This window comes from Cololabis saira, chromosome 9 (assembly GCF_033807715.1).
Source record: "Cololabis saira isolate AMF1-May2022 chromosome 9, fColSai1.1, whole genome shotgun sequence".
Taxonomy (NCBI): domain Eukaryota; kingdom Metazoa; phylum Chordata; class Actinopteri; order Beloniformes; family Belonidae; genus Cololabis; species Cololabis saira.
The window spans coordinates 1,616,102-1,643,279 of NC_084595.1; the positions used below are offsets into that span (position 1 = coordinate 1,616,102).

General features: G+C 39.3%; 1 protein-coding gene across 2 annotated transcripts; it reads right to left on the minus strand.

The window, feature by feature from the left end:
• Nucleotides 1–240: 240 nt before the first annotated feature.
• Nucleotides 241–26,939, minus strand: LOC133451354 (ras-related protein Rab-14-like). Of its 2 annotated transcripts, XM_061730329.1 has the most exons (9): nucleotides 26,789–26,939; nucleotides 22,994–23,049; nucleotides 19,759–19,812; nucleotides 17,874–18,051; nucleotides 12,459–12,525; nucleotides 10,839–10,926; nucleotides 10,576–10,606; nucleotides 6,204–6,422; nucleotides 241–678 (listed from the first exon to the last, which is right to left on the minus strand). In XM_061730329.1, exons 2-8 carry the CDS (start codon nucleotides 23,043–23,045, stop codon nucleotides 6,239–6,241), a joined length of 654 nt encoding a protein of 217 aa, XP_061586313.1. In that variant the 5' UTR covers nucleotides 23,046–23,049; nucleotides 26,789–26,939; the 3' UTR covers nucleotides 241–678; nucleotides 6,204–6,238. The 2 variants fall into 2 exon arrangements, with proteins under 2 accessions (XP_061586313.1, XP_061586314.1); XM_061730330.1 differs by lacking the exons at nucleotides 241–678; nucleotides 6,204–6,422 and adding an exon at nucleotides 7,315–7,417.
• Between the last annotated feature and the right edge of the window lie 239 nt (nucleotides 26,940–27,178).

Genomic DNA, 27,178 nt, shown 5'->3' on the forward strand with positions numbered 1-27,178 from the left:
TTTAGAGAACTAATCAGGTTCCTACGGGGGCTGGAAATCCTGGAAAGTGCTTGAATTTCAATGTTTAAGGCCTGAAAAGTGTTTGAAATTATAACTCATAACTATATGTGTCTTTCACCAAACTGGGATCAGACTATAGTTTTTACAAGGAGAAATAAAACAAGTCACACCTGCATCTGTAGGTGCAGTAAAGGAGAACCGTCTCCAGACGTCGGAGCAGTAAAGAAGACACTGATCTGGTCCCAGTATTTACATGACATTAACTTTATTTACATGTGTGTAGTTGATGTAGTTCCAGGTTTATATTTCCAGGTTTTTGGTTCAGCAGAACTTCCTGCTGAAGAAAATCATCACAAGTTTATCATAAATAATAAAAGACTCAGAAGTGAAAACACGGAGAGAAAAGAGACAGACGGTAAAGACTCGATGGAGGAGAGGTCGCCATGGAAACCTGTCCTCCATCGTCCGGGGGGGGCGGGGTCCAGGTCTGGTTCCAGTTCTGGTTCCAGGTCCAGGGGGTTCTGGTTCCGGTTCCTGGTTCTGGTTCTGGTTCCAGGTGCTGATGTGGTTCCAGGTCCGGACTCCGGAGTTTAAGGCGCTGGTTCTCGGTGGAACCGGTTTTTCCTCGGGGACCCGGGTCCAGGTCCAGGATTCTCCACCTCTTTGGTCCTTCAGAACCTGAACAAACAGAACCAGAACCAGAGATTCAGAACCAGAACCTCTTAAATTAGAAGAATCTTAAATTTAAAGAACGTATCAAAGTTTCTAAGAGAATCAAATTTAATCTGGTAAAGTTTAGACATGATGCAGTTACATCAACCAAAGCTGCACTGATGATGCACTTTATGATCTTATAACATATAACAAATATATAATAATAATGATAATAATAATAATAATAATAATAATGATAATAATAATATATAACATATTACAAATATATAATAATAATAATTATAATGATAATGATAATAATAATGATAATAATAATAATATATAACATATTACAAATATATAATAATAATGATAATAATAATGATAATAATAATAATATATAAAATATTACAAATATATAATAATAATAACAATAATAATATATAATAATAATAATAATAATAATGATAATAATAATAATAATGATAATAATAATAATAATAATAATAATAATGATAATAATAATGATAATAATATATAACATATTACAAATATATAATAATAATGATAATAATAATAATAATGATAATAATAATATATAACATATTACAAATATATAATAATAATAACAATAATAATATATAATAATGATAATAATGATAATAATGATAATAATAATAATAATAATAATAATAATAATAATAATAATAATAATAATAATGATAATAATAATAATATATAACATATTACAAATATATAATAATAATAATAATAATAATAATAATAATAATAATATATAACATATTACAAATATATAATAATAATAATAACAATAATAATATAGAATAATAATAATAATAATGATAATAATAATGATAATGATAATGATAATTATAATGATAATAATAATATATAACATATTACAAATATTATATTACATATTACAAATAATAATAATAATAATAATAATAATATATAACATATTACAAATAAATAATAATAATAATAATAATAATAATAATAATAATAATAATAATAGTAATAATAATAATAATATATAACATATTACAAATAAATAATAATAATAATAATAATAATAATAATAATAATAATAATAATAATAATAATAATAATATATAACATACTGCTAGTAACTCTGCACTTAAACCACTACTTTCTTTATATAAAAACATTAAGGTACTGGACCAGAAATCCAACTATCATCCCTGCCATATTTTATTGAAATAAATAAAGTTAAAGTTGATATAAGAAATAATAAGAAAGTTGTTACATCTGGAAAATCTCATCAAATACTCGTCACATTTATGTTTATTGTTTAAAATCATTCCTGGACCTGGACCGGTACCGGTACTGACCCAGTTTATAAAGGATAAATAAATGTAAATGTGATTCATTAATATCATCAGAACCAGAGTAACCATCAGAACCAGAGAGTAACCATCAGAACCAGAGTAACCATCAGAACCAGAGAGTAACCATCAGAACCAGAGTAACCATCAGAACCAGAGAGTAACCATCAGAACCAGAGTAACCATCAGAACCAGAGTAACCATCAGAACCAGAGTAACCATCAGAACCAGAGAGTAACCATCAGAACCAGAGTAACCATCAGAACCAGAGTAACCATCAGAACCAGAGTAACCATCAGAACCAGAGAGTAACCATCAGAACCAGAGTAACCATCAGAACCAGAGAGTAACCATCAGAACCAGAGTAACCATCAGAACCAGAGAGTAACCATCAGAACCAGAGTAACCATCAGAACCAGAGTAACCATCAGAACCAGAGAGTAACCATCAGAACCAGAGTAACCATCAGAACCAGAGTAACCATCAGAACCAGAGTAACCATCAGAACCAGAGTAACCATCAGAACCAGAGTAACCATCAGAACCAGAGAGTAACCATCAGAACCAGAGAGTAACCATCAGAACCAGAGTAACCATCAGAACCAGAGAGTAACCATCAGAACCAGAGAGTAACCATCAGAACCAGAGTAACCATCAGAACCAGAGTAACCATCAGAACCAGAGTAACCATCAGAACCAGAGTAACCATCAGAACCAGAGTAACCATCAGAACCAGAGTAACCATCAGAACCAGAGTAACCATCAGAACCAGAGAGTAACCATCAGAACCAGAGAGTAACCATCAGAACCAGAGAGTAACCATCAGAACCAGAGTAACCATCAGAACCAGAGTAACCATCAGAACCAGAGTAACCATCAGAACCAGAGAGTAACCATCAGAACCAGAGAGTAACCATCAGAACCAGAGAGTAACCATCAGAACCAGAGTAACCATCAGAACCAGAGAGTAACCATCAGAACCAGAGTAACCATCAGAACCAGAGAGTAACCATCAGAACCAGAGTAACCATCAGAACCAGAGTAACCATCAGAACCAGAGTAACCATCAGAACCAGAGTAACCATCAGAACCAGAGTAACCATCAGAACCAGAGAGTAACCATCAGAACCAGAGTAACCATCAGAACCAGAGAGTAACCATCAGAACCAGAGAGTAACCATCAGAACCAGAGAGTAACCATCAGAACCAGAGAGTAACCATCAGAACCAGAGAGTAACCATCAGAACCAGAGTAACCATCAGAACCAGAGAGTAACCATCAGAACCAGAGAGTAACCATCAGAACCAGAGTAACCATCAGAACCAGAGTAACCATCAGAACCAGAGTAACCATCAGAACCAGAGTAACCATCAGAACCAGAGTAACCATCAGAACCAGAGTAACCATCAGAACCAGAGTAACCATCAGAACCAGAGTAACCATCAGAACCAGAGAGTAACCATCAGAACCAGAGTAACCATCAGAACCAGAGAGTAACCATCAGAACCAGAGAGTAACCATCAGAACCAGAGTAACCATCAGAACCAGAGAGTAACCATCAGAACCAGAGTAACCATCAGAACCAGAGTAACCATCAGAACCAGAGTAACCATCAGAACCAGAGTAACCATCAGAACCAGAGTAACCATCAGAACCAGAGAGTAACCATCAGAACCAGAGAGTAACCATCAGAACCAGAGAGTAACCATCAGAACCAGAGTAACCATCAGAACCAGAGAGTAACCATCAGAACCAGAGTAACCATCAGAACCAGAGTAACCATCAGAACCAGAGTAACCATCAGAACCAGAGTAACCATCAGAACCAGAGTAACCATCAGAACCAGAGAGTAACCATCAGAACCAGAGAGTAACCATCAGAACCAGAGAGTAACCATCAGAACCAGAGTAACCATCAGAACCAGAGAGTAACCATCAGAACCAGAGAGTAACCATCAGAACCAGAGTAACCATCAGAACCAGAGTAACCATCAGAACCAGAGTAACCATCAGAACCAGAGAGTAACCATCAGAACCAGAGAGTAACCATCAGAACCAGAGAGTAACCATCAGAACCAGAGAGTAACCATCAGAACCAGAGAGTAACCATCAGAACCAGAGTAACCATCAGAACCAGAGTAACCATCAGAACCAGAGAGTAACCATCAGAACCAGAGTAACCATCAGAACCAGAGAGTAACCATCAGAACCAGAGAGTAACCATCAGAACCAGAGTAACCATCAGAACCAGAGTAACCATCAGAACCAGAGAGTAACCATCAGAACCAGAGTAACCATCAGAACCAGAGAGTAACCATCAGAACCAGAGAGTAACCATCAGAACCAGAGAGTAACCATCAGAACCAGAGAGTAACCATCAGAACCAGAGTAACCATCAGAACCAGAGTAACCATCAGAACCAGAGTAACCATCAGAACCAGAGAGTAACCATCAGAACCAGAGTAACCATCAGAACCAGAGAGTAACCATCAGAACCAGAGAGTAACCATCAGAACCAGAGTAACCATCAGAACCAGAGTAACCATCAGAACCAGAGTAACCATCAGAACCAGAGAGTAACCATCAGAACCAGAGTAACCATCAGAACCAGAGTAACCATCAGAACCAGAGAGTAACCATCAGAACCAGAGTAACCATCAGAACCAGAGAGTAACCATCAGAACCAGAGAGTAACCATCAGAACCAGAGAGTAACCATCAGAACCAGAGAGTAACCATCAGAACCAGAGTAACCATCAGAACCAGAGAGTAACCATCAGAACCAGAGAGTAACCATCAGAACCAGAGAGTAACCATCAGAACCAGAGAGTAACCATCAGAACCAGAGTAACCATCAGAACCAGAGAGTAACCATCAGAACCAGAGTAACCATCAGAACCAGAGAGTAACCATCAGAACCAGAGTAACCATCAGAACCAGAGTAACCATCAGAACCAGACGCACAAACGCACGAAAAAAAACACAAAAACGCACGAAAAAACGCACGTAAAAACGCACGAAAAAACGCACGTACGCACGAAAAAACCTAAAAAAAAACGCACAAAGAAACGCACGAAAAAACACAAAAACGCACGAAAAAACAAAAAACGCACGAAAAAACGCACGAAAAAACGCACGAAAAAATGCAAAAACGCATGAACGCACGAAGAAACACGAAAAAAAACACAAAAACCACAAAAATGCACGAAAAAACGCACGAACGCACAAAAAAACACAAAAACGCACGAAAAAACGCACGAACGCACGCAAAAACGCACGAAAAAATGCACTAACGCATGAAAAAACGCACGAAAAAACGCACGAACGCACGAAAAACCCACGCAAAAAATGCAAAAACGCACGTACGCACAAGAAAACGCACGAAAAAATGCAAAAACGCACGAACGCACGAAAAAAAGCACGATCGCACGAAAAAACGCACGAAAAAACGCACGAAAAAACGCACGTACGCACGAAAAAACCTCCAAAAAAACGCACGAAAAAACGCAAAAACGCACGAAAAAACGCAAAAACGCACGAAAAAATGCAAAAACGCACGTACGCACAAGAAAACGCACGAAAAAATGCAAAAACGCACGAACGCACGAAAAAAAGCACGATCGCACGAAAAAACGCACGAAAAAACGCACGAAAAAACGCACGTACGCACGAAAAAACCTCCAAAAAAACGCACGAAAAAACGCAAAAACGCACGAAAAAACGCAAAAACGCACGAAAAAATGCAAAAACGCACGTACGCACGAAAAAACGCATGAAAAAACTCAAAAACGCACGAAAAAACGCAAAAACGCATGGGGTCTAGGGTCTAGTTCTGGGTTTAGTTCTGGGTCAGTACCTGGTCTAGGGTCCTGCAGGTCTACAGTAGGGGGTCAGTACCTGGTTTAGGGTCCAGGTCCTGGTCCAGGTCCTGGTCAGCAGCTGCAGCCCTCCCGGGGCCCCCCCTGGCCCTGGTCCTGGACCCGGCCCCCCTGGGGGGTCTAGGGTCTAGTTCTGGGTCTAGTTCTGGGTCAGTACCTGGTCTAGGGTCCAGGTCCAGGTCCTGGTCCTGGTCAGCAGCTGCAGCCCTCCCTGCCCCCCCTGGCCCTGGTCCTGGACCCGGCCCCCCTGGGGGGTCAGGGTTTAGTTCTGGGTCTAGTTCTGGGTTTAGTTCTGGGTCAGTACCTGGTCTAGGGTCCTGGTCCTGGTCCAGGTCCAGGTCAGCAGCTGCAGCCCTCCCGGGGCCCCCCCTGGCCCTGGTCCTGGACCCGGCCCCCCTGGGGGGTCAGGGTGGGTTTGTGCTGGACTCCGGACTCGGCAGCGTTCAGGTCCAAACTCCCGTCCTGGATGTTCTGGTAGATTCTCTTAGCGGCTTCCAGGAACGCTTCTTCTACATTCTCCCCTCTGGAGAGAAATATAAAAATATAAATATCATAAAATAAATATAATAAAATATAACGCTTCCTCTACGTTCTCCCCCCTATAAAAATATAATAAATATAATATAATAAAATACAATAAAATATAATAAAATATAACGCTTCCTCTACATTCTCCCCTCTGGAGAGAAATATAAAAATATAAATATCATAAAATAAATATAATAAAATATAACGCTTCTTCTACATTCTCCCCTCTGGAGAGAAATATAAAAATATAAATATCATAAAATAAATATAATAAAATATAACGCTTCCTCTACGTTCTCCCCCCTATAAAAATATAATAAATATAATATAATAAAATACAATAAAATATAATAAAATATAACGCTTCCTCTACATTCTCCCCCCTATAAAAATATAATAAATATAATATAATAAAATACAATAAAATATAATAAAATATAACGCTTCCTCTACATTCTCCCCCCTATAAAAATATAATAAATATAATATAATAAAATACAATAAAATATATTAAAATATAACGCTTCTTCTACGTTTTCACCCCTATAAAATATAATAAAATATAATAAATATAATAAAATATAATAAATATAATAAAATATAACGCTTCTTCTACGTTCTCCCCTCTGGAGAGAAATATAAAAATATAAATATCATAAAATAAATATAATAAAATATAACGCTTCCTCTACATTCTCCCCTCTATAAAAATATAATAAATATAATATAATAAGATACAATAAAATATATTAAAATATAACGCTTCTTCTACGTTTTCACCCCTATAAAATATAATAAAATATAATAAAATATAACCCTTCCAGGAACGCTTCTTCTACGTTTTCCCCCCTATAAATTATAATAAAATATAATAAAATATAACCCTTCCAGGAACGCTTCTTCTACGTTTTCCCCTCTGTAAGAAATATAAAATATAAAAATATAATAAAATATAACCCTTCCAGGAACGCTTCTTCTACGTTTTCCCCCCTATAAAATATAATAAAATATAAAATATAAAATAATAAAATATAACGCTTCTTCTACGTTTTCCCCTCTGTAAGAAATATAAAATAAAATATAAAATATAACGCTTCCTCTACGTTCTCCCCCCTATAAAATATAAAATAATAAAATATATTAAAATATAACGCTTCCTCTACGTTTTCACCCCTATAATAGATATAAATAAAATAAAATATAACGCTTCCAGGAACGCTTCTTCTACGTTCTCCCCCCTAAATAATATAAAAAAATATAATAAATATAATAAAATATAACGCTTCTTCTACATTCTCCCCCCTATAAAAATATAATAAATATAATATAATAAAATACAATAAAATATAATAAAATATAACGCTTCCTCTACGTTCTCCCCTCTGGAGAGAAATATAAAAATATAATAAAATATAACGCTTCCTCTACGTTCTCCCCTCTGGAGAGAAATATAAAATAAAATATAAAATATAACACTTCCTCTACGTTCTCCCCTCTGGAGAGAAATATAAAATAAAATATAAAATATAACACTTCCTCTACGTTCTCCCCCCTAAATATAAAAATATAAAATAAAATATAAAATATAACGCTTCCTCTACGTTCTCCCCCCTAAATATAAAAATATAATAAAATATAATAAATATAATAAAATATAATAAAATATAACGCTTCTTCTACGTTCTCCCCTCTGGATATAAAAATATAAAATATAATATAAATTATAACGCTTCTTCTACATTCTCCCCTCTGGAGAGAAATATAAAAATATAAATATCATAAAATAAATATAATAAAATATAACGCTTCTTCTACGTTCTCCCCTCTGGAGAGAAATATAAAAATATAAATATCATAAAATAAATATAATAAAATATAACGCTTCTTCTACGTTCTCCCCTCTGGAGAGAAATATAAAAATATAAATATCATAAAATAAATATAATAAAATATAACGCTTCTTCTACGTTCTCCCCTCTGGAGAGAAATATAAAAATATAAATATCATAAAATAAATATAATAAAATATAACGCTTCTTCTACGTTCTCCCCTCTGGAGAGAAATATAAAAATATAAATATCATAAAATAAATATAATAAAATATAACGCTTCTTCTACGTTCTCCCCTCTGGAGAGAAATATAAAAATATAAATATCATAAAATAAATATAATAAAATATAACGCTTCCTCTACGTTCTCCCCTCTGGAGAGAAATATAAAAATATAATAAAATATAGCGCTTCTTCTACGTTCTCCCCCCTGGAGAGAAATATAAAAATATAAATATCATAAAATAAATATAATAAAATATAACGCTTCTTCTACGTTCTCCCCTCTGGAGAGAAATATAAAAATATAAATATCATAAAATAAATATAATAAAATATAACGCTTCTTCTACATTCTCCCCTCTGGAGAGAAATATAAAAATATAAATATCATAAAATAAATATAATAAAATATAACGCTTCCTCTACATTCTCCCCCCTATAAAAATATAATAAATATAATATAATAAAATACAATAAAATATAAATTATAACGCTTCTTCTACGTTCTCCCCTCTGTAATAAAATATAATAAAATATAAAATATAAAAATATAATATAATAAAATATAACGCTTCTTCTACATTCTCACCCCTGTAATAAATATAAAAACATAAAAATATAATAAAATATATTAAAATATAACGCTTCTTCTACGTTTTCACCTCTAAATATAAAAATATAAAATAAAATATAAATTATAACGCTTCCTCTACGTTCTCCCCTCTGGATATAAAAATATAAAATATAATATAAATTATAACGCTTCTTCTACATTCTCCCCTCTGTAATAAAATATAATAAAATATAAAATATAAAAATATAATATAATAAAATATAACGCTTCCTCCACGTTCTCCCCCCTATAATAAAATATAATAAAATATAACGCTTCTTCTACGTTCTCCCCCCTGGAGAGAAATATAAAAATATAATAAAATATAAATTATAACGCTTCCTCTACATTCTTCCCCCTATAATATATAATATAAATCTAAATATAATAAAATATAATATAATAAAATATAAAAATATAATAAAATATAACGCTTCCTCTACGTTCTCCCCCCTAAATAATATAAAATATAATAAATATAATAAATATAATAAAATATAACGCTTCCTCTACATTCTCCCCCCTAAATATAAAAATATTAAATAAAATATAAAATATAACGCTTCCTCCACGTTCTCCCCCCTATATATAAAAATATAATAAATATAATAAAATATAAAAATATAATAAAATATAATAAATATAATAAAATATAAAAATATAATAAAATATAACGCTTCCTCCACGTTCTCCCCCCTAAATATAATATAATAAAATATAAAAATATAATAAAATATAACGCTTCCTCCACGTTCTCCCCTCTATAAAAATATAAATATAATAAAATATAATAAATATAATATAATAAAATATAACGCTTCCTCTACGTTCTCCCCCCTATAATAAAATATAAAAATATAATAAAATATAACACTTCCTCCACGTTCTCCCCCTAAATATAATATAATACAATATAATAAAATATAACACCTCCTCCACGTTCTCCCCCCTAAATATAAAAATATAATTAAAATATAACGATTCCTCCACGTTCTCCCCCCTATAATAAATATAATAAAATATAAAATATAATAAAATATAACACCTCCTCCCCGTTCTCCCCCCTATAATAAATATAATAAAATATAAAATATAATAAAATATAACACTTCCTCTACGTTCTCCCCCTATAAAAATATAATAAAATATAATGTTCCTCCACGTTCTCCTCCCTATAAAAATATAATAAAATATAATAAAAATAATGTTCCTCCACGTTCTCCTCCCTATAAAAATATAATAAAATATAATAAAAATAATGTTCCTCCACGTTCTCCAATACAAATGACAATATAAACAATAACAATATCATATCAAAATCACAGAATTATATAAAAATATAAATATTTCAAAACACGCTAATAACAATACATTCACTAAATATTTCATTTTAAAGTCAATAAGCTAATAGAATCACAATAAACATAAAATCAGTGGTTATGAATAAACGTCGGCTCTGATTGGTCCGGAGAAGCTACTCACGTCTTAGCGCTGGCCTCCAGGAACAGCAGACCTGATCAATAACAGATCAATAACACACAGTCAGTCCCAGATCAATAACAGATCAATAACACACAGTCAGTCCCAGATCAATAACAGTTCAATAACACACAGTCAGTCCCAGATCAATAACAGATCAATAACACACAGTCAGTCCCAGCCGCAGGTCTGATCAGCTCAACCAGAACCAGAACTAACCACTAACCTAACCTAACCTCTTAACCTAACCAGAACTGCTGACTCACCGTTCTCCTCTGCAAACTGCTTGGCCTCTTCGTACGTCACGTCTCTCTGAGCCTCCAGGTCGGCCTTGTTCCCGATCAGGATGATCACCTGGGGAGAGATCAATACCTGATCAATATCAGCCTTGTTCCCGATCAGGATGATCACCTGGGGAGAGATCAATACCTGATCAATCACCTGATCAATACCTGATCAATACCTGTGGAAACATGATCAATATCAGCCTTGTTCCCGATCAGGATGATCACCTGGGGAAAGATCAATACCTGATCAATCACCTGATCAATCACCTGTGGAAACATGATCAATATCAGCCTTGTTCCTGATCAGGATGATCACCTGGGGAAAGATCAATACCTGATCAATACCTGATCAATCAGCCTCCATAGGGGGACAGAATCTTTTATAGATTCATGCCAAGTGATATATTCTTTAATCTACTCTGTAGTCTGTACTAAAACCAAAGCTTTGACAGGTCTCAAAAATAAAAGGCCACGCCACTCTATCAAATGCTTTTTCTGCATCTAAGGTGAGTATGAGTGCCTGCTTTTCATGTTTATGTGCTTGTTCTATTATATTCTGTGTACGTCTAGGGGGGCAGCCTAGTGGTTACAGAGGAGGGGTGGAGTCTGGAGGACCAGGTTCAAGCCCCTGGATTGCAACCAAAAGTCAACCACCTTGGGCCCCTGAGCAAGTCCCTTAACCCTTACTGCTCCCCGGGCGCCGTGCCATTGCATGGCGACCACTGCTACTAGTTCAACTAAAAAATGGGTTAAATGCAGAGAAAGAATTTCCCCATTGTGGGAGTACTAAGGGAAGCCTTCTTCTTCTTCTTCTTCTTCTTCTTCTTCTTCTTCTTCTTCTTCTTCTTCTTCTTCTTCTTCTTCTTCTTCTTCTTCTTCTTCTTCTTCTTCTTCTTCTTCTTCTTCTTCTTCTTCTTCTTCTTCTTCCATCTGATAATTGTCTATTTATAATAAACCCTGTCTGGTCTAAATTTATAATATCAGTTACAATTTTAGCTAATCTGTCGGCTATGATACTGCTTAGCAACTTTTGGTCCACATTTAATAAAGTTATGGGTCTGTATCCTTCACATTGTGATGGGTCCTTACCTTCCTTGTGTATAATTGTTATTATAGAGTTACACTAATCTACTTGGATCTACTCTGTAATCTACTGTGATCTACTCTGTAATCTACTGTGATCTACTCTGTAATTTACTCTGATCTACTGTAATCTACTCTGTAATCTACTTGGAGCTACTCTGTAATCTACTGTGATCTACTCTGTAATCTACTGTAATCTACTTTGTAATCTACTGTGATCTACTCTGTAATCTACTGTGATCTACTTAGATTTACTCAGTTCTGGAGGTGCTCTCTCCCGGATCAATAACACTCACCGATTGATTGATTGGTGTTATTGATCTGTTTTTTAAAAGTGTTCTGCTGGTTTTATTTTTGAACGTGTTGTGTACGGCGACCTTGAGTTCCAGGAAAAAAAAATGTATTATTATTATTACCGTGTTGGGGTTGGTCAGGTTCCTGGATCAATAACTCACCGTGTTGGGGTTGGTCAGGTTCCTGGATCAATAACGGATCAATAACGGATCAATAACTCACCGTGTTGGGGTTGGTCAGGTTCCTGGCGTCCGTCAACCAGCTGCTCAGGTGGTTGTAGGTGCTTCTCCTGCAGAAACACCAGGAGTTAATTAATAATAAATATAAACCAATACAATGATCATCTGGTTATAGACCTTTGATTGACAGCTGACTCAGCCAATGATCATCTGGTACCAGCACCACTGGACCAGTAAAAATTAAAAGTGGAAATGTTGAGAAAAAGTTAAAATTTTGAGAAAAAAGTCGAGAAAAAAGTTGATATTTTGATGAAAAAGTTGAAATTTTGAGAGAAAAAGTTGAGAGAAAAGTTTAAATTTAGAGAAAAAAGTTGAAATTTTGAGAAAAAGGTGAAATTTTGAGAAAAAAGTTGAGAGAAAAGTTGAAATTTAGAGAAAAAAGTTGACATTTTGAGAAAAAGGTTGAAATTTTTATGAAAAAAGTCGGAAAAAAAGTTTAAATTTTTATGAAAAAGTTGAAATTTTTATTAAAAAAGGTGATTTTTTTTTTTTTTTTTAAATATCTTTTTATTTCACAATAATTTTCACAATTCACATTTTCACATGCATGATTTCTATTATACCCACATTCCTACCCTCCCCATAATTACCCTAGGGAAAAAAAAAAAAAAAAAAACATTAAGGGAGAACAAAATTAAATAAATATTTAAAAAAAAATAAAAATAAAAATAAAAAAATATATAATGGCAGCAACAGCGATATCAAACTATATATATATATATCCATATATACATACAAACATACATACCTATAAGGCACAAGTTCGAAAACAAAATAAAGATACTCATTGGTCCCCTTTGGAAAAATTATCCAGTTTTGAGAGTAATGGGAACCAAAATTCTTGAAAAATATGAGCACGGTTGTATTTTTCTAAAGTTAATTTTTCCAATGGTAAAAAAACTGAAATTTGATCCAAAAAAAACTTGAAAGTTGGAGGGGAATCATCTTTCCAAAGTAAAAGTATGCATTTCTTAGCGAAGTATGTGATCATAATTAATATCCTGCTTTTTTTCCGGTCTAACTGAAGATCCAGTGTGTCGTTTAATAAATACAAATTGGAGCTTAAATCAAAATTAATTTCTAATACTGATTGTGTGAAGGAATGAATGAATTTCCAGAAACTTAATAAAAGATCACATTCCCAAAACATATGTACAAATGTTCCATCGATTTTTTTGCATCTTGGACATTTTGAAGAGATATCGTTTGAAATTTTGTGCATTTTAATTGGAGTTAAATAAAATTTGTGAATAAATTTAAAATTAGCCTCTTTAATTTTATTACTAGTAAAAGGAAAATTTATATTTTCACATATATTTAACCAAGTGTTTTCTTCAAAGACCATCCCCAACTCCTTCTCCCATATCTTCACTAAAGTTTGGAAAGATGACAAACCTCCTTGTGATAAAATATTATAAAATTCACTGATCTTTCCTTTAATTGTGTCTGAAGTTATAAATATGTCCTCTATTTCAGATAGTCCAAGTCGAATTTTATTTGCTTTGATAAGTGATTGAACAATGCTACGTATTTGTAAATATTTAAAAAAGTGTTTGTCAGGGATGTTGTATTCTGATTTTAAGTCAATGAATGATTTTAATTGCATGTTCAAATTAAATAAATCCTTACACTGTTTTAAACCAGAGTTTTCCCATTCACCTATGTTGATATGTCTGATATTCAGATCTGGATTTTGATAAATAGTGGAATGAATTGAAGTACAGGTGGTAATACTGTTTTTTTTCCTACAATCTCTCCATGCTAACAGGGTATTAAAAACAGAGAAACATTTGTCTATGTTTTTTATTTTTTCAAACTTATTCATAAAAATAAGAGACCAGTGGCAGGGGTTCGAAAAACTTTGCCTCCATTTGGACCCACCGAGACTCGTGTCTCCCCAATGCCCAAGATACCAGATTCCTTAACTGGGCTGCCCAAAAATAATATTGGAGATTGGGGAGGCCAAGACCTCCCATGGATTCTGGTTTCATTAGGGTCATTAAACTGATCCTAGGTTTTTTATTGCCCCAAATGAATTTTGAGATGCCGCTATTTAATGGTTTAAAGAACTCCACAGATAAAAAGCATGGTAACATCTGGAAAAGAAAAATAAATCTTGGTAGAACATTCATTTTAATAGTGTTTATGCGCCCTAATAGTGACAGTGGAAGAGAAGACCATGTTAACAGGTCTGATTTTATCTTGTGTACAATTGTGGTGTAATTTTCTTCAAACAGATTATCTAAATTGGGAGTAATATGTTTACCCAAATATTTAAAGCCCCCTGGTGTCCAATGAAAGGGACAAGATGTAAGCATTTCTTCTGTTGGTGTCATGTGTAAGAGAACAGCATTAGATTTACTGAAATTGATCTTATAACCTGAGTAACTTCCAAACTGTTTAATTGTGTTTTGCAAGTGTGATATTGATTTCTCTGGGTCCGTGATGTATAAAAGAATATCGTCTGCATATAAGGAAATTTTATGTTCGTTATTATCGACCTTTAAACCTTGAATACTTATGTTGTCTCTTACACTTGCCGCCAAAGGTTCGATCACCATTGCAAAAAGCAAAGGTGACAAAGGACAGCCCTACCTTGTCCCTCTAGATCCGTGATTCCCAACCCCCGGTCCGTAGAGCCATTACTACTGGGCCGTGAAATGGCTTGTGTTCCGATCATAATTAGGGCTGCAACGATTTGTCGACAAAAAGCGATAATCAAAATTGTCGGCAATTCTCACCAGACGTTTTTTTCCCAATGGAGTGAGGCATCTCACTTCACTTTAACTCATACAATCTCTGCCGAGAGCCGCGCTGCACGACAGGGTCCCCATGACAGGGTCTCAGCTTTTTTTTTTTTTTGCGTCTCAGCGCAGCTGCGGGTAACAAAACTTCAAAAGTTCGGGAGCATTTTAGCCTGGATACAGCGAATAAAAAGAAGACTTGCAAGGTTTGCAAAGCAGACCTTGCTTATCACCGGAGCACGTTTGTAATGCACGAGCATTTGAATAGAAAAAGCACCTCGGACAGTTGAACGAAACGGACTCGCCTTGGTAAGATATTAAACGTATTTTGGCTTTAAAAGAGAGCTTTAACGTTATGCCTGACAAAAGTATTTTAAATTAAATGCATGCAGACCGATGAAGAGCCACCATGGACCCCTTTCTGCAAAAGAAGCAGACGTGTTCCCCGCACCAGACGACTGCGCTCACTGATCAATACTGCAGATGCTGATCTGTGATATGAGGCTCTCCACGGTTGATGGTGACGGGTTTGAACATACCAGTTCAACCCAGAGAACGTCCTGCCATCCAGAACCCATTTAACCCACTTGTTGGGGAAAAAATACGAGACGTTTTATTTTATTTTATGATTTATTTTTTATATAACACAATTGCCTGTCCTTAAAACATGAAAAATAATGGACAGAGGTTTATTTATTTATGGATATATGTCTATACTGACTGATCACTGTGCCTGTCCTTGTTTTTTTTTATTTACTTTTTGTATGAACAGCAGCAAAGTTGAATAAAATATCTATTTTTCATTGAAGTACCCATCTTTCTCGTGTTTATTATCATTTGCCACATAATTAAAGCAACCTCATACTAAATTTAAGAAAACATTACTAATTATCCGATTAGTCAACTAATCGTTTCAATAATCGGTGACTAGTTGACTATTAAAATAGTCGTTAGTTGCCGTCCTATTTAAAATGCATTGTTTTTTTCTAAAATGTTTATTAAAATTGACATAAATTATCAACCGGTCCATGAGCTTTTTGTTTATACTTGTGCTGGTCCTTGGCACAAAAAAGGTTGGGAACCCCTGCTCTAGATAAAGAAAAAAAGTCAGAGCACCTGCCATTGGTTATTACTGCAGCTTTTGGACAATTATAAATCATTTTAATCCATTCAATGAAATTAACACCTAAATCAAATTTATATAAAACAGAAAAAAGAAATTTCCACTCAACTCTGTCAAAAGCCTTCTCTGCATCTAAAGAAAGAAGAAGAGAAGGCTCCTGGCGGTTGTTGAGAGAATTAATTATATTCAAAACTCTCCTTATATTGTCAGAAGCATATCTCCCCTTTATAAAGCCTGACTGGTCTGGATTGACCAACTTAGGCAAAACAGAGTCCAGTCTTCTTGCTAATAGCTTAGTGATGATCTTATAATCATGATCCAAGAGACTTATAGGTCTATATGACGAGTACTGTAGAGGATCTTTACCACTTTTATGTAAAACACTAATATGTGCTAAATTCATTGATTGAGGAAGTAATTTTTTATAACAGAAATTGTTCAACATTGTCAAAAATATAGGTTTAATCTCTGACCAGAATTCCTTATAAAATTCAACTGAGAAACCGTCCGGTCCTGGACTTTTATTTATAGGCATTGAATTGATTGTATCCAGAATTTCTATTTCTGTAAATGGGGAATTCAAAAGGAGTCGATCTTGAGCACTTGCTTTTGGTGGAAAAAGGTGAAATTTTGAGAAAAAAGTTGAGAAAAAAGTTGAAATTTAGAGAAAAAAGTAAAAATTTGGATGAAAAAGTCAAAGTTTTGAGAAACAAGTCGAGAAAAAGTTGAAATTTAGAGAAAAAAGTCAAAATTTGGATGAAAAAGTCAAAGTTTTGAGAAACAAGTCGAGAAAAAGTTGAAATTTAGAGAAAAAAGTTGACATTTTGAGAAAAAGGTTGAAATTTTGATGAAAAAAGTCGGAAAAAAAAGTTGAAATTTTGATGAAAAAGTTGACATTTTGAGAAAAAAGTCGAAATGTCGAGAAAGAAATCAAGAAAAAAGTGGAAATTTTGAGAAAAAAGTCAAAATGTCGAAAACTAAATGTCGCAAAAATGAACGCACGCACGCACGCACGCACGCACACATGCACGAAAAAACGCACGCTTGCACGAAAAAACGCATGCTCGCAGGAAAAAACGCACGAAAAAACACAGCTCGCATGAAAAAACACATGCTCGCACGAAAAAACGCACGCTCGCCCGCAAAAACGCATGCCCGCACGCACGCACGAAAAAACGCAGGCACAATGAAAAAAGCACGCTCGCACACAAACTGTACGCTTGACGAAAAAACGCACGAACGCACGAAAAAACCGCACGAACGCACGAAAAAACGCACGAACGCACGAAAGAAACGCACGAAAGAAACGCACGAAAAAAACGCACGGAAAAAACGCACGGAAAAAACGCATGAAAAAACGCACTAAAAAACTTTTTGTTTGTAGACCATGAGGGCCCCGGGGCCCCCCGGTAGTAGGACCTGGTGACAGTACCTGGTGATGTCGTACACCATGAGGGCCCCGGGCCCCCCGGTAGTAGGACCTGGTGATGTCGTAGGTGACAGTACCTGGTGATGTCGTAGGTGACAGTACCTGGTGATGTCGTAGACCATCAGGGCCCCCGCGGCCCCCCGGTAGTAGGACCTGGTGACGGCCCTGAACCGCTCCTGTCCGGCCGTGTCCCAGATCTGCAGCTTCACCTTCTGGCCGTGAACCTCCATGATCCGGGTCCCGAACTCCACCCCGATGGTGTGAGGGCAGTCGGCCATGACTGGACACAGACACGGATGTTACAGGGTGTTACAGACACGGGTGTTACACAGACATGGATGTTACACAGACACGGTTACACGGTGTTAGACAGACACGGTTACAGGTGTTACACAGACATGGATGTTACACAGACACGGTTACACGGTGTTAGACAGACACGGATGTTACACAGACACGGGTGTTACACAGACACGGTTACACTGTGTTACACAGACACGGTTACACGGTGTTACACAGACACCGGCCACGGTTACACGGTGTTACACAGACACGGTTACACGGTGTTACACAGACACCGGCCACGGTTACACGGTGTTACACAGACACGGTTACACGGTGTTACACAGACACGGTTACACGGTGTTACACAGACACCGGCCACGGTTACAGGTGTTACACAGACACGGTTACAGGTGTTACACAGACACGGTTACACGGTGTTACACAGACACGGTTACAGGTGTTACACAGACACGGTGTTACACAGACACGGGTGTTACACAGACACGGTTACAGGTGTTACACAGACACGGTTACAGGTGTTACACAGACACGGTTACACGGTGTTACACAGACACCGGCCACGGTTACAGGTGTTACACAGACACGGTTACAGGTGTTACACAGACACGGTTACACGGTGTTACACAGACACGGTTACAGGTGTTACACAGACACGGTTACAGGTGTTACACAGACACGGTTACACGGTGTTACACAGACACGGTTACACGGTGTTACACAGACACGGTGTTACACAGACACGGGTGTTACACAGACACGGTTACAGGTGTTACACAGACACGGTTACACGGTGTTACACAGACACGGTTACAGGTGTTACACAGACACGGTTACACGGTGTTACACAGACACGGTTACACGGTGTTACACAGACACGGTTACACAGACACGGTTACACGGTGTTACACAGACACGGATACACAGTGTTACAGACACGGTTACACGGTGTTACACAGACAGTTACACGGTGTTACACAGACACGGTTACACGGTGTTACAGACACGGTTACACGGTGTTACACAGACAGTTACACGGTGTTACAGACACGGTTACACGGTGTTACACAGACACGGTTACAGGTGTTACACAGACAGTTACACGGTGTTACACAGACACGGTTACACGGTGTTACACAAACACTGTTACACGGTGTTACACAGACACTGTTACACGGTGTTACACAAACACTGTTACACGGTGTTACACAGACACGGTTACAGATGTTACACTTACACAGTGTTACACAGACACGGTTACACGGTGTTACACAAACACCGGCCACGGTTACAGGATGGTTTTAATTCTGAATTAATTATTCAGAATTAAACTGTTTTCCTTGGAGTTTACATGGAAATAGTAATTCTGAATTCAGGTTTCCATGGAAACAAAGACAGAAACACAGAAAGCCGGTTCTGAAGCCGGTTCTGAACCCGGTTCTGAACCCGGTTCTGAACCCGGTTCTGAACCCGGTTCTGAAGCCGGTTCTGAACCCGGTTCTGAACCCGGTTCTGAACCCGGGTCTGAAGCCGGTTCTGAAGCCGGTTCTGAACCCGGTTCTGAAGCCGGTTCTGAACCCGGGTCTGAAGCCGGTTCTGAACCCGGTTCTGAAGCCGGTTCTGAAGCCGGTTCTGAAGCCGGTTCTGAACCCGAACAGCGCTCCAGATTTTTGCGAGGACTCACATTTCTTCTCAGTGAACTGGTGCAGCAGACAGGACTTCCCCACGCCCATGTCTCCTGCAGAACAAACACATGTTAGAGACCGGACCAGAACCAGTACCGGGTCAGTACCACGCCCATGTCTCCTGCAGAACAAACACATGTTAGAGACCGGACCAGAACCAGTACCGGGTCAGTACCACGCCCATGTCTCCTGCAGAACAAACACATGTTAGAGACTGGACCAGAACCATTACCGGGTCAGTACCACGCCCATGTCTCCTGCAGAACAAACACACGTTAGAGACCGGACCAGAACCATTACCGGGTCAGTACCACGCCCATGTCTCCTGCAGAACAAACACATGTTAGAGACCGGACCAGAACCAGTACCAGCTGGTACCGGGTCAGTACCACGCCCATGTCTCCTGCAGAACAAACACATGTTAGAGACCGGACCAGAACCAGTACCAGCTGGTACCGGGTCAGTACCACGCCCATGTCTCCTGCAGAACAAACACACGTTAGAGACCGGACCAGAACCAGTACCAGCTGGTACCGGGTCAGTACCACGCCCATGTCTCCTGCAGAACAAACACATGTTAGAGACCGGACCAGAACCAGTACCAGCTGGTACCGGGTCAGTACCGGGTCAGTACCACGCCCATGTCTCCTGCAGAACAAACACACTGTTAGAGACCGGACCGGAACCAGTAGGTGCTGGTACCGGGTCAGTACCACGCCAGTAAAAACAAAGGTCCAGTGAAGTATTTGTGCAGGAGAGGTGGAAACTTTATAAAACAAACATAAACAACAATAACTACAGCAAAAGCCACAACACAATATAGAAATAGATATAATATAATATAAAACAATATAATATAATATAAAACATGAAAAAGATAATTTAACATGAAAAAGAAAAACAATACTGAATTATTGAGAGATGGAAAAATGAAGATGTTAATTTCAGAAAAACAATAAAATTTAACAACTGGAGAAGTTTCTGAACTAAAGACTGAGTTTTCCTTTTCAGGGTCAAAGGTCAGAACCGGGTCAGTACCGGGTCAGTACCGGGTCAGTACCAGTACCGGGTCAGTACCGGGTCAGTACCGGGTCAGTACCGAGTCGTTACCGGGTCAGTACCAGAACCGGGTCAGTACCGGGTCAGTACCAGTACCGGGTCAGTACCAGAACCGGGTCGTTACCGGGTCAGTACCAGTACCGGGCCGGTACCAGTACCGGGTCAGTACCAGTACCGGGTCGTTACCGGGTCAGTACCGGGTCAGTACCAGAACCGGGTCAGTACCGGGTCAGTACCAGAACCGGGCCGGTACCAGTACCGGGTCAGTACCAGAACCGGGTCAGTACCGGGTCAGTACCGGGTCAGTACCGGGTCAGTACCAGTACCGGGTCAGTACCGGGTCAGTACCAGTACCGGGTCAGTACCGGGTCAGTACCAGAACCGGGTCAGTACCGGGTCAGTACCAGTACCGGGTCAGTACCGGGTCAGTACCGGGTCAGTACCGGGTCAGTACCGGGTCAGTACCAGTACCGGGTCAGTACCGGGTCAGTACCAGAACCGGGTCAGTACCAGTACCGGGTCAGTACCGGGTCAGTACTGGGTCAGTACTGGGTCAGTACTGGGTCAGTACTGGGTCAGTACCAGAACCGGGTCAGTACCGAGTCGTTACCGGGTCAGTACCAGTACCGGGTCAGTACCGAGTCAGTACCGGGTCAGTACCGGGTCAGTACTGGGTCAGTACCAGTACCGGGTCGGTACCGGGTCAGTACCGAGTCAGTACCAGTACCGGGTCAGTACCGAGTCAGTACCGGGTCAGTACCAGAACCGGGTCGGTACCGGGTCAGTACCGAGTCAGTACCGAGTCAGTACTGGGTCAGTACCAGAACCGGGTCAGTACCAGAACCGGGTCAGTACCGGGTCAGTACCAGTACCGGGTCAGAACCGGGTCAGTACCGAGTCAGTACTGGGTCAGTACCAGAACCGGGTCAGTACCGGGTCGGTACCGGGTCAGTACCGAGTCAGTACTGGGTCAGTACCAGAACCGGGTCAGTACCGGGTCAGTACCAGTACCGGGTCAGTACCAGTACCGGGTCAGAACCGGGTCAGTACCAGTACCGGGTCAGAACCGGGTCAGTACCAGTACCGGGTCAGAACCAGTACCGGGTCAGAACCGGGTCAGTACCAGTACCGGGTCAGAACCGGGTCAGTACCAGTACCGGGTCAGAACCGGGTCAGTACCAGTACCGGGTCAGAACCGGGTCAGTACCAGTACCGGGTCAGTACCGGGTCAGTACCAGAACCGAGTCAGTACCGGGTCAGTACCGGGTCAGTACCAGAACCGGGTCAGTACCGGGTCAGTACCGGGTCAGTACCAGAACCGGGTCAGTACCGGGTCAGTACCGGGTCAGTACCAGTACCGGGTCAGTACCGGGTCAGTACCGGGTCGGTACCAGTACCGGGTCAGTACCGGGTCAGTACCAGTACCGGGTCAGTACCGAGTCAGTACCGGGTCAGTACCGGGTCAGTACTGGGTCAGTACCAGTACCGGGTCAGTACCGAGTCAGTACCGGGTCAGTACCGGGTCAGTACTGGGTCAGTACCAGTACCGGGTCGGTACCGGGTCAGTACCGAGTCAGTACCAGTACCGGGTCAGTACCGAGTCAGTACCGGGTCAGTACCGGGTCAGTACTGGGTCAGTACCAGTACCGGGTCGGTACCGGGTCAGTACCGAGTCAGTACCAGTACCGGGTCGGTACCGGGTCAGTACCGAGTCAGTACTGGGTCAGTACCAGAACCGGGTCAGTACCGGGTCGGTACCGGGTCAGTACCGAGTCAGTACTGGGTCAGTACCAGAACCGGGTCAGTACCAGAACCGGGTCAGTACCGGGTCAGTACCAGTACCGGGTCAGAACCGGGTCAGTACCAGTACCGGGTCAGAACCGGGTCAGTACCAGTACCGGGTCAGAACCGGGTCAGTACCAGTACCGGGTCAGAACCGGGTCAGTACCAGTACCGGGTCAGTACCGGGTCAGTACCAGAACCGAGTCAGTACCGGGTCAGTACCGGGTCAGTACCAGAACCGGGTCAGTACCAGTACCGGGTCAGTACCGGGTCAGTACCGGGTCAGTACCAGAACCGGGTCAGTACCAGTACCGGGTCAGTACCGGGTCAGTACCGGGTCAGTACCGGGTCAGTACCGGGTCAGTACCGGGTCAGTACCGGGTCAGAACTCACCGATGATGATGTACTTGAAGATGTAGGAGTAGTTGTAGGGAGCAGCCGTCATCCTGCTGGAATACACAAATACACAAATACATAAACACCAGAACCAGTACCACTGGACCAGTACCGTCATCCTGCTGGAGACAAATACAGTAGTACTTAAACACCAGTACCACTGGACCAGTACCAGTACCACTGGACCAGTACCAGTACCAGTACCACTGGACCAGTACCAGTACCAGTACCAGTACCACTGGACCAGTACCAGTACCACTGGACCAGTACCAGTACCGTCATCCTGCTGGAGATGGAGGAGAAGAAAATAAAGAAAGAAAGAATTAAATAAATAAATAAATAAATAAATAAATAAATAAATAAATAAATAAATACATAAATAAATAAATACATAAATAAATAAATAAAGAAGAAAGTAAATAAATAAATAAATAAATAAATAAATAAATAAATAAATACATAAATAAATACATAAATAAATAAATAAATAAATAAATAAATAAAGAAGAAAAGAAATAAATAAATAAAGAAGAAAAGAAAGAAAGAAAATAAAGAAATAAAAAAGAAAATAAAGATAAGAAAATAAGAAAAGAAAGAAAGGAAATAAAGAAATAAAAAAGAAAATAAAGATAAGAAAATAAGAAAAGAAAGAAAGGAAATAAATAAATAAATAAAAATACCAGGTCACACCGAAGAAGAAAAAAAGAAAGACAATAAATAAATAAATAAATAAATAAATAACGGTACCAGCACCGGTCCTATAGTTCTATAGTTTCAATTTCAATTTCAATGTATTTATTTTGGTAGGGACAGTGTACATCAATCAAGATTTTCTTTTAATAAAAAAATAAAATGTAGATGCCCCAGATTGCAGCCATTTATTATCATTATTATTATGATAATAAATTATTATTATCATCATTTATAATCGATTGCAGCGATTTACATCGGTAGTAACAGTAGTAACGGTAGTAACCCTGCCAGATGTAATCAGCAGAAATCAGAACAACAACAATAATAATAAAGATTGCAGCCACAGGCTGATTTACATCGGTAGTAACGGTAGTAACGGTAGTAACGGTAGTAACGGTAGTAACGGTAGTAACGGTAGTAACGGTAGTAACCCTGCCAGATGTAATCAGCAGAAATCAGAACAACAACTATAATAATAATACAGGCTGATTTACATCGGTAGTAACGGTAGTAACGGTAGTAACGGTAGTAACGGTAGTAACGGTAGTAACGGTAGTAACGGTAGTAACCCTGCCAGATGTAATCAGCAGAAATCAGAACAACAACTATAATAATAATACAGGCTGATTTACATCGGTAGTAACGGTAGTAACGGTAGTAACGGTAGTAACGGTAGTAACGGTAGTATCGGTAGTAACCCTGCCAGATGTAACCAGCAGAAATCAGAACAACAACTATAATAATAATACAGGCTGATTTACATCGGTAGTAACGGTAGTAACGGTAGTAACGGTAGTAACGGTAGTAACGGTAGTAACGGTAGTAACCCTGCCAGATGTAATCAGCAGAAATCAGAACAACAACTATAATAATAATCACAAAAAAAGAATAACAATATAGCACACATAACAGTTCATGGTTCTCAAATGTACGTGAGATTTTAAAATATACATATATTTAAAAAGTAGCATCCATGAAAAAATCCTTTAAAAATAAATATTTCATTAATAATTGAGGAAAATATAAAATTCATAAAATTAACTTTATCTTCAGGAGTAGAATATTCTACTTATTATCCTAAAACCCAGAGAAATTAACTTTATCTTCAGGAGTAGAATATTCAACTTATTATCCTAGAACCCAGAGAAATTAACTTTATCCTCAGGAGTAGAATATTCTACTTATTATCCTAAAACCCAGAGAAATTAACTTTATCCTCAGGAGTAGAATATTCAACTTATTATCCTAAAACCCAGAGAAATTAACTTTATCCTCAGGAGTAGAATATTCAACTTATTATCCTAAAACCCAGAGAAGCAGCTGCTTCTCAACAAGTTTATGTTTAATAAATCAGTTACTGATGGAACCGTCTCTGTTTGTTAGGGGGTTCTGGTTCTGGTCCAGTGGTCCTGGTACCAGTACAGTAGTTCTGGTTCTGGTCCAGCGGTCCTGGTACCAGTCCAGTAGTTCTGGTACTGGTCCTATAGTTCTGGTACCGGTGTGTCAGCTGATCAGCTGGTACCAGTACCAGTCCTATAGTTCTGGTCCAGAGAAGCAGCAACATGTTTATGTTTAATAACTCAGTTACTGATGGAACTGTCTCTGTTTGCGCTGGTGAGGGGGTTCTGGTACCGGTCCTATAGTTCTGGTACCGGTCCTATAGTTCTGGTACCAGTCCTATAGTTCTGGTACCGGAGTGTCAGCTGATCAGCTGGTTCTGGTGGTCCAGTAGTTCTGGTACCAGTCCAGGAGCACTGGTTCTGGTACCAGGGTTAGAGGACCGGTACCGGTCCAGTAGTTCTGGTACCAGTCCAGGAGCACTGGTTCTGGTACCAGGGTTAGAGGACCGGTACCGGTCCAGTAGTTCTGGTACCGGTGTTGTGCCGTATTCAGCACCCCTGCCGTGGAAAGCACCCCCTCGTCCTGTTACCTCTGCCAAGGAGATTGTGTTTTCACGACATCTGTTGATTTGTTTGTCTGTTCAAAGGGTGCACTCTGTCATTTTTTTAAAAAACTATTTTTTTTTTCATTTTGTGATAGATATGCAGGTTTCAAAACCCTTCTGGTTTTGATACCTGCATAGTGTTTTCAACATGTTGGTTTTATGACTATAAATCTGTAAATGCTCTCAATTAATGAGTTTGTATACGCATATCCCAAAAGAAGAGTTACTTACACTAACCTATTACAACAGGGGTGCTGAATACGGCACAACACCGGTACCAGTGCAGTAGAACCAGGACCAGGACCAGGACCGGTACCGGTGTCAGCTGATCAGCTGGTTCTGGTCCTATAGTCCTGGTACCGGTCCTGGTGTGTCAGCTGATCAGCTGGTTCTGGTCCTATAGTCCTGGTACCGGTCCTGGTGTGTCAGCTGATCAGCTGGTTCTGGTCCTATAGTCCTGGTACCGGTCCTGGTGTGTCAGCTGGATCTCTGGTCAGCTGATCACTGACTTCCTCCATAAGTTGGGCATGTCTCATATGTACAAGAAATGTGCAAAGAAAAAATGTACAAAAAAGTATATAAATATAAGAATGTCAGAAAAATGTACAAAAAAGTATATAAATATAAAAATGTCAGAAAAAATGTACAAAAAAGTATATAAATATAAAAATGTCAGAAAAAATGTACAATAGAGTGACTGTGGTTTAAATAAAATATGAGTGTAAAGTGACAGTGGTGTGTCAGCTGATCAGCTGGTTCTGGTACCAGGTCCAGGTACCGGTCCTATAGTTCTGGTACCAGTGTGTCAGCTGACCCACCGGGGCGGTACCAGGACCAGCTGATCAGCTGACCCACCGGGGCGGTACCAGAACCAGCTGATCAGCTGACCCACCGGGGCGGTACCAGGACCAGCTGATCAGCTGACCCACCGGGGCGGTACCAGAACCAGCTGATCAGCTGACCCACCGGGGCGGTACCAGAACCAGCTGATCAGCTGACCCACCGGGGCGGTACCAGAACCAGCTGATCAGCTGACCCACCGGGGCGGTACCAGGACCAGCTGATCAGTGACTTCCTCGTTAGCTTTAGCTCATTAGCTTTAGCGTTAGCTGCATCTCCCCCTCCAGAACCCTAACCCGGGCCGGTACCGGTACCTGTGGTTCTGCTGCTAGCGGGGCGGAGGTCCAGCTGGTACCGGGTCAGGTTCTGGTTCTGGTCCTGGTTCTGGTTCTGGTCGGGCTGCTGGTGCTGGTTCCGTCCTGGTGTTAGAGCTGCGTCTTCCTCTGGACCGGAAACATCGCGAGACTTCAGGACCGGCAACACAGCCCCATAGCGGGACCGGACACATCGCGAGACTTCACTGCTCCTCCGCCCCCTGGTGTTAGGAACTGGAAACATCGCGAGACTTCAGGACCGGCAACACAGCCCCATAGCGGGACCGGACACATCGCGAGACTTCACTGCTCCTCCGCCCCCTGGTGTTAGGAACTGGAAACATCGCGAGACTTCAGGACCGGCAACACAGCCCCATAGCGGGACCGGAC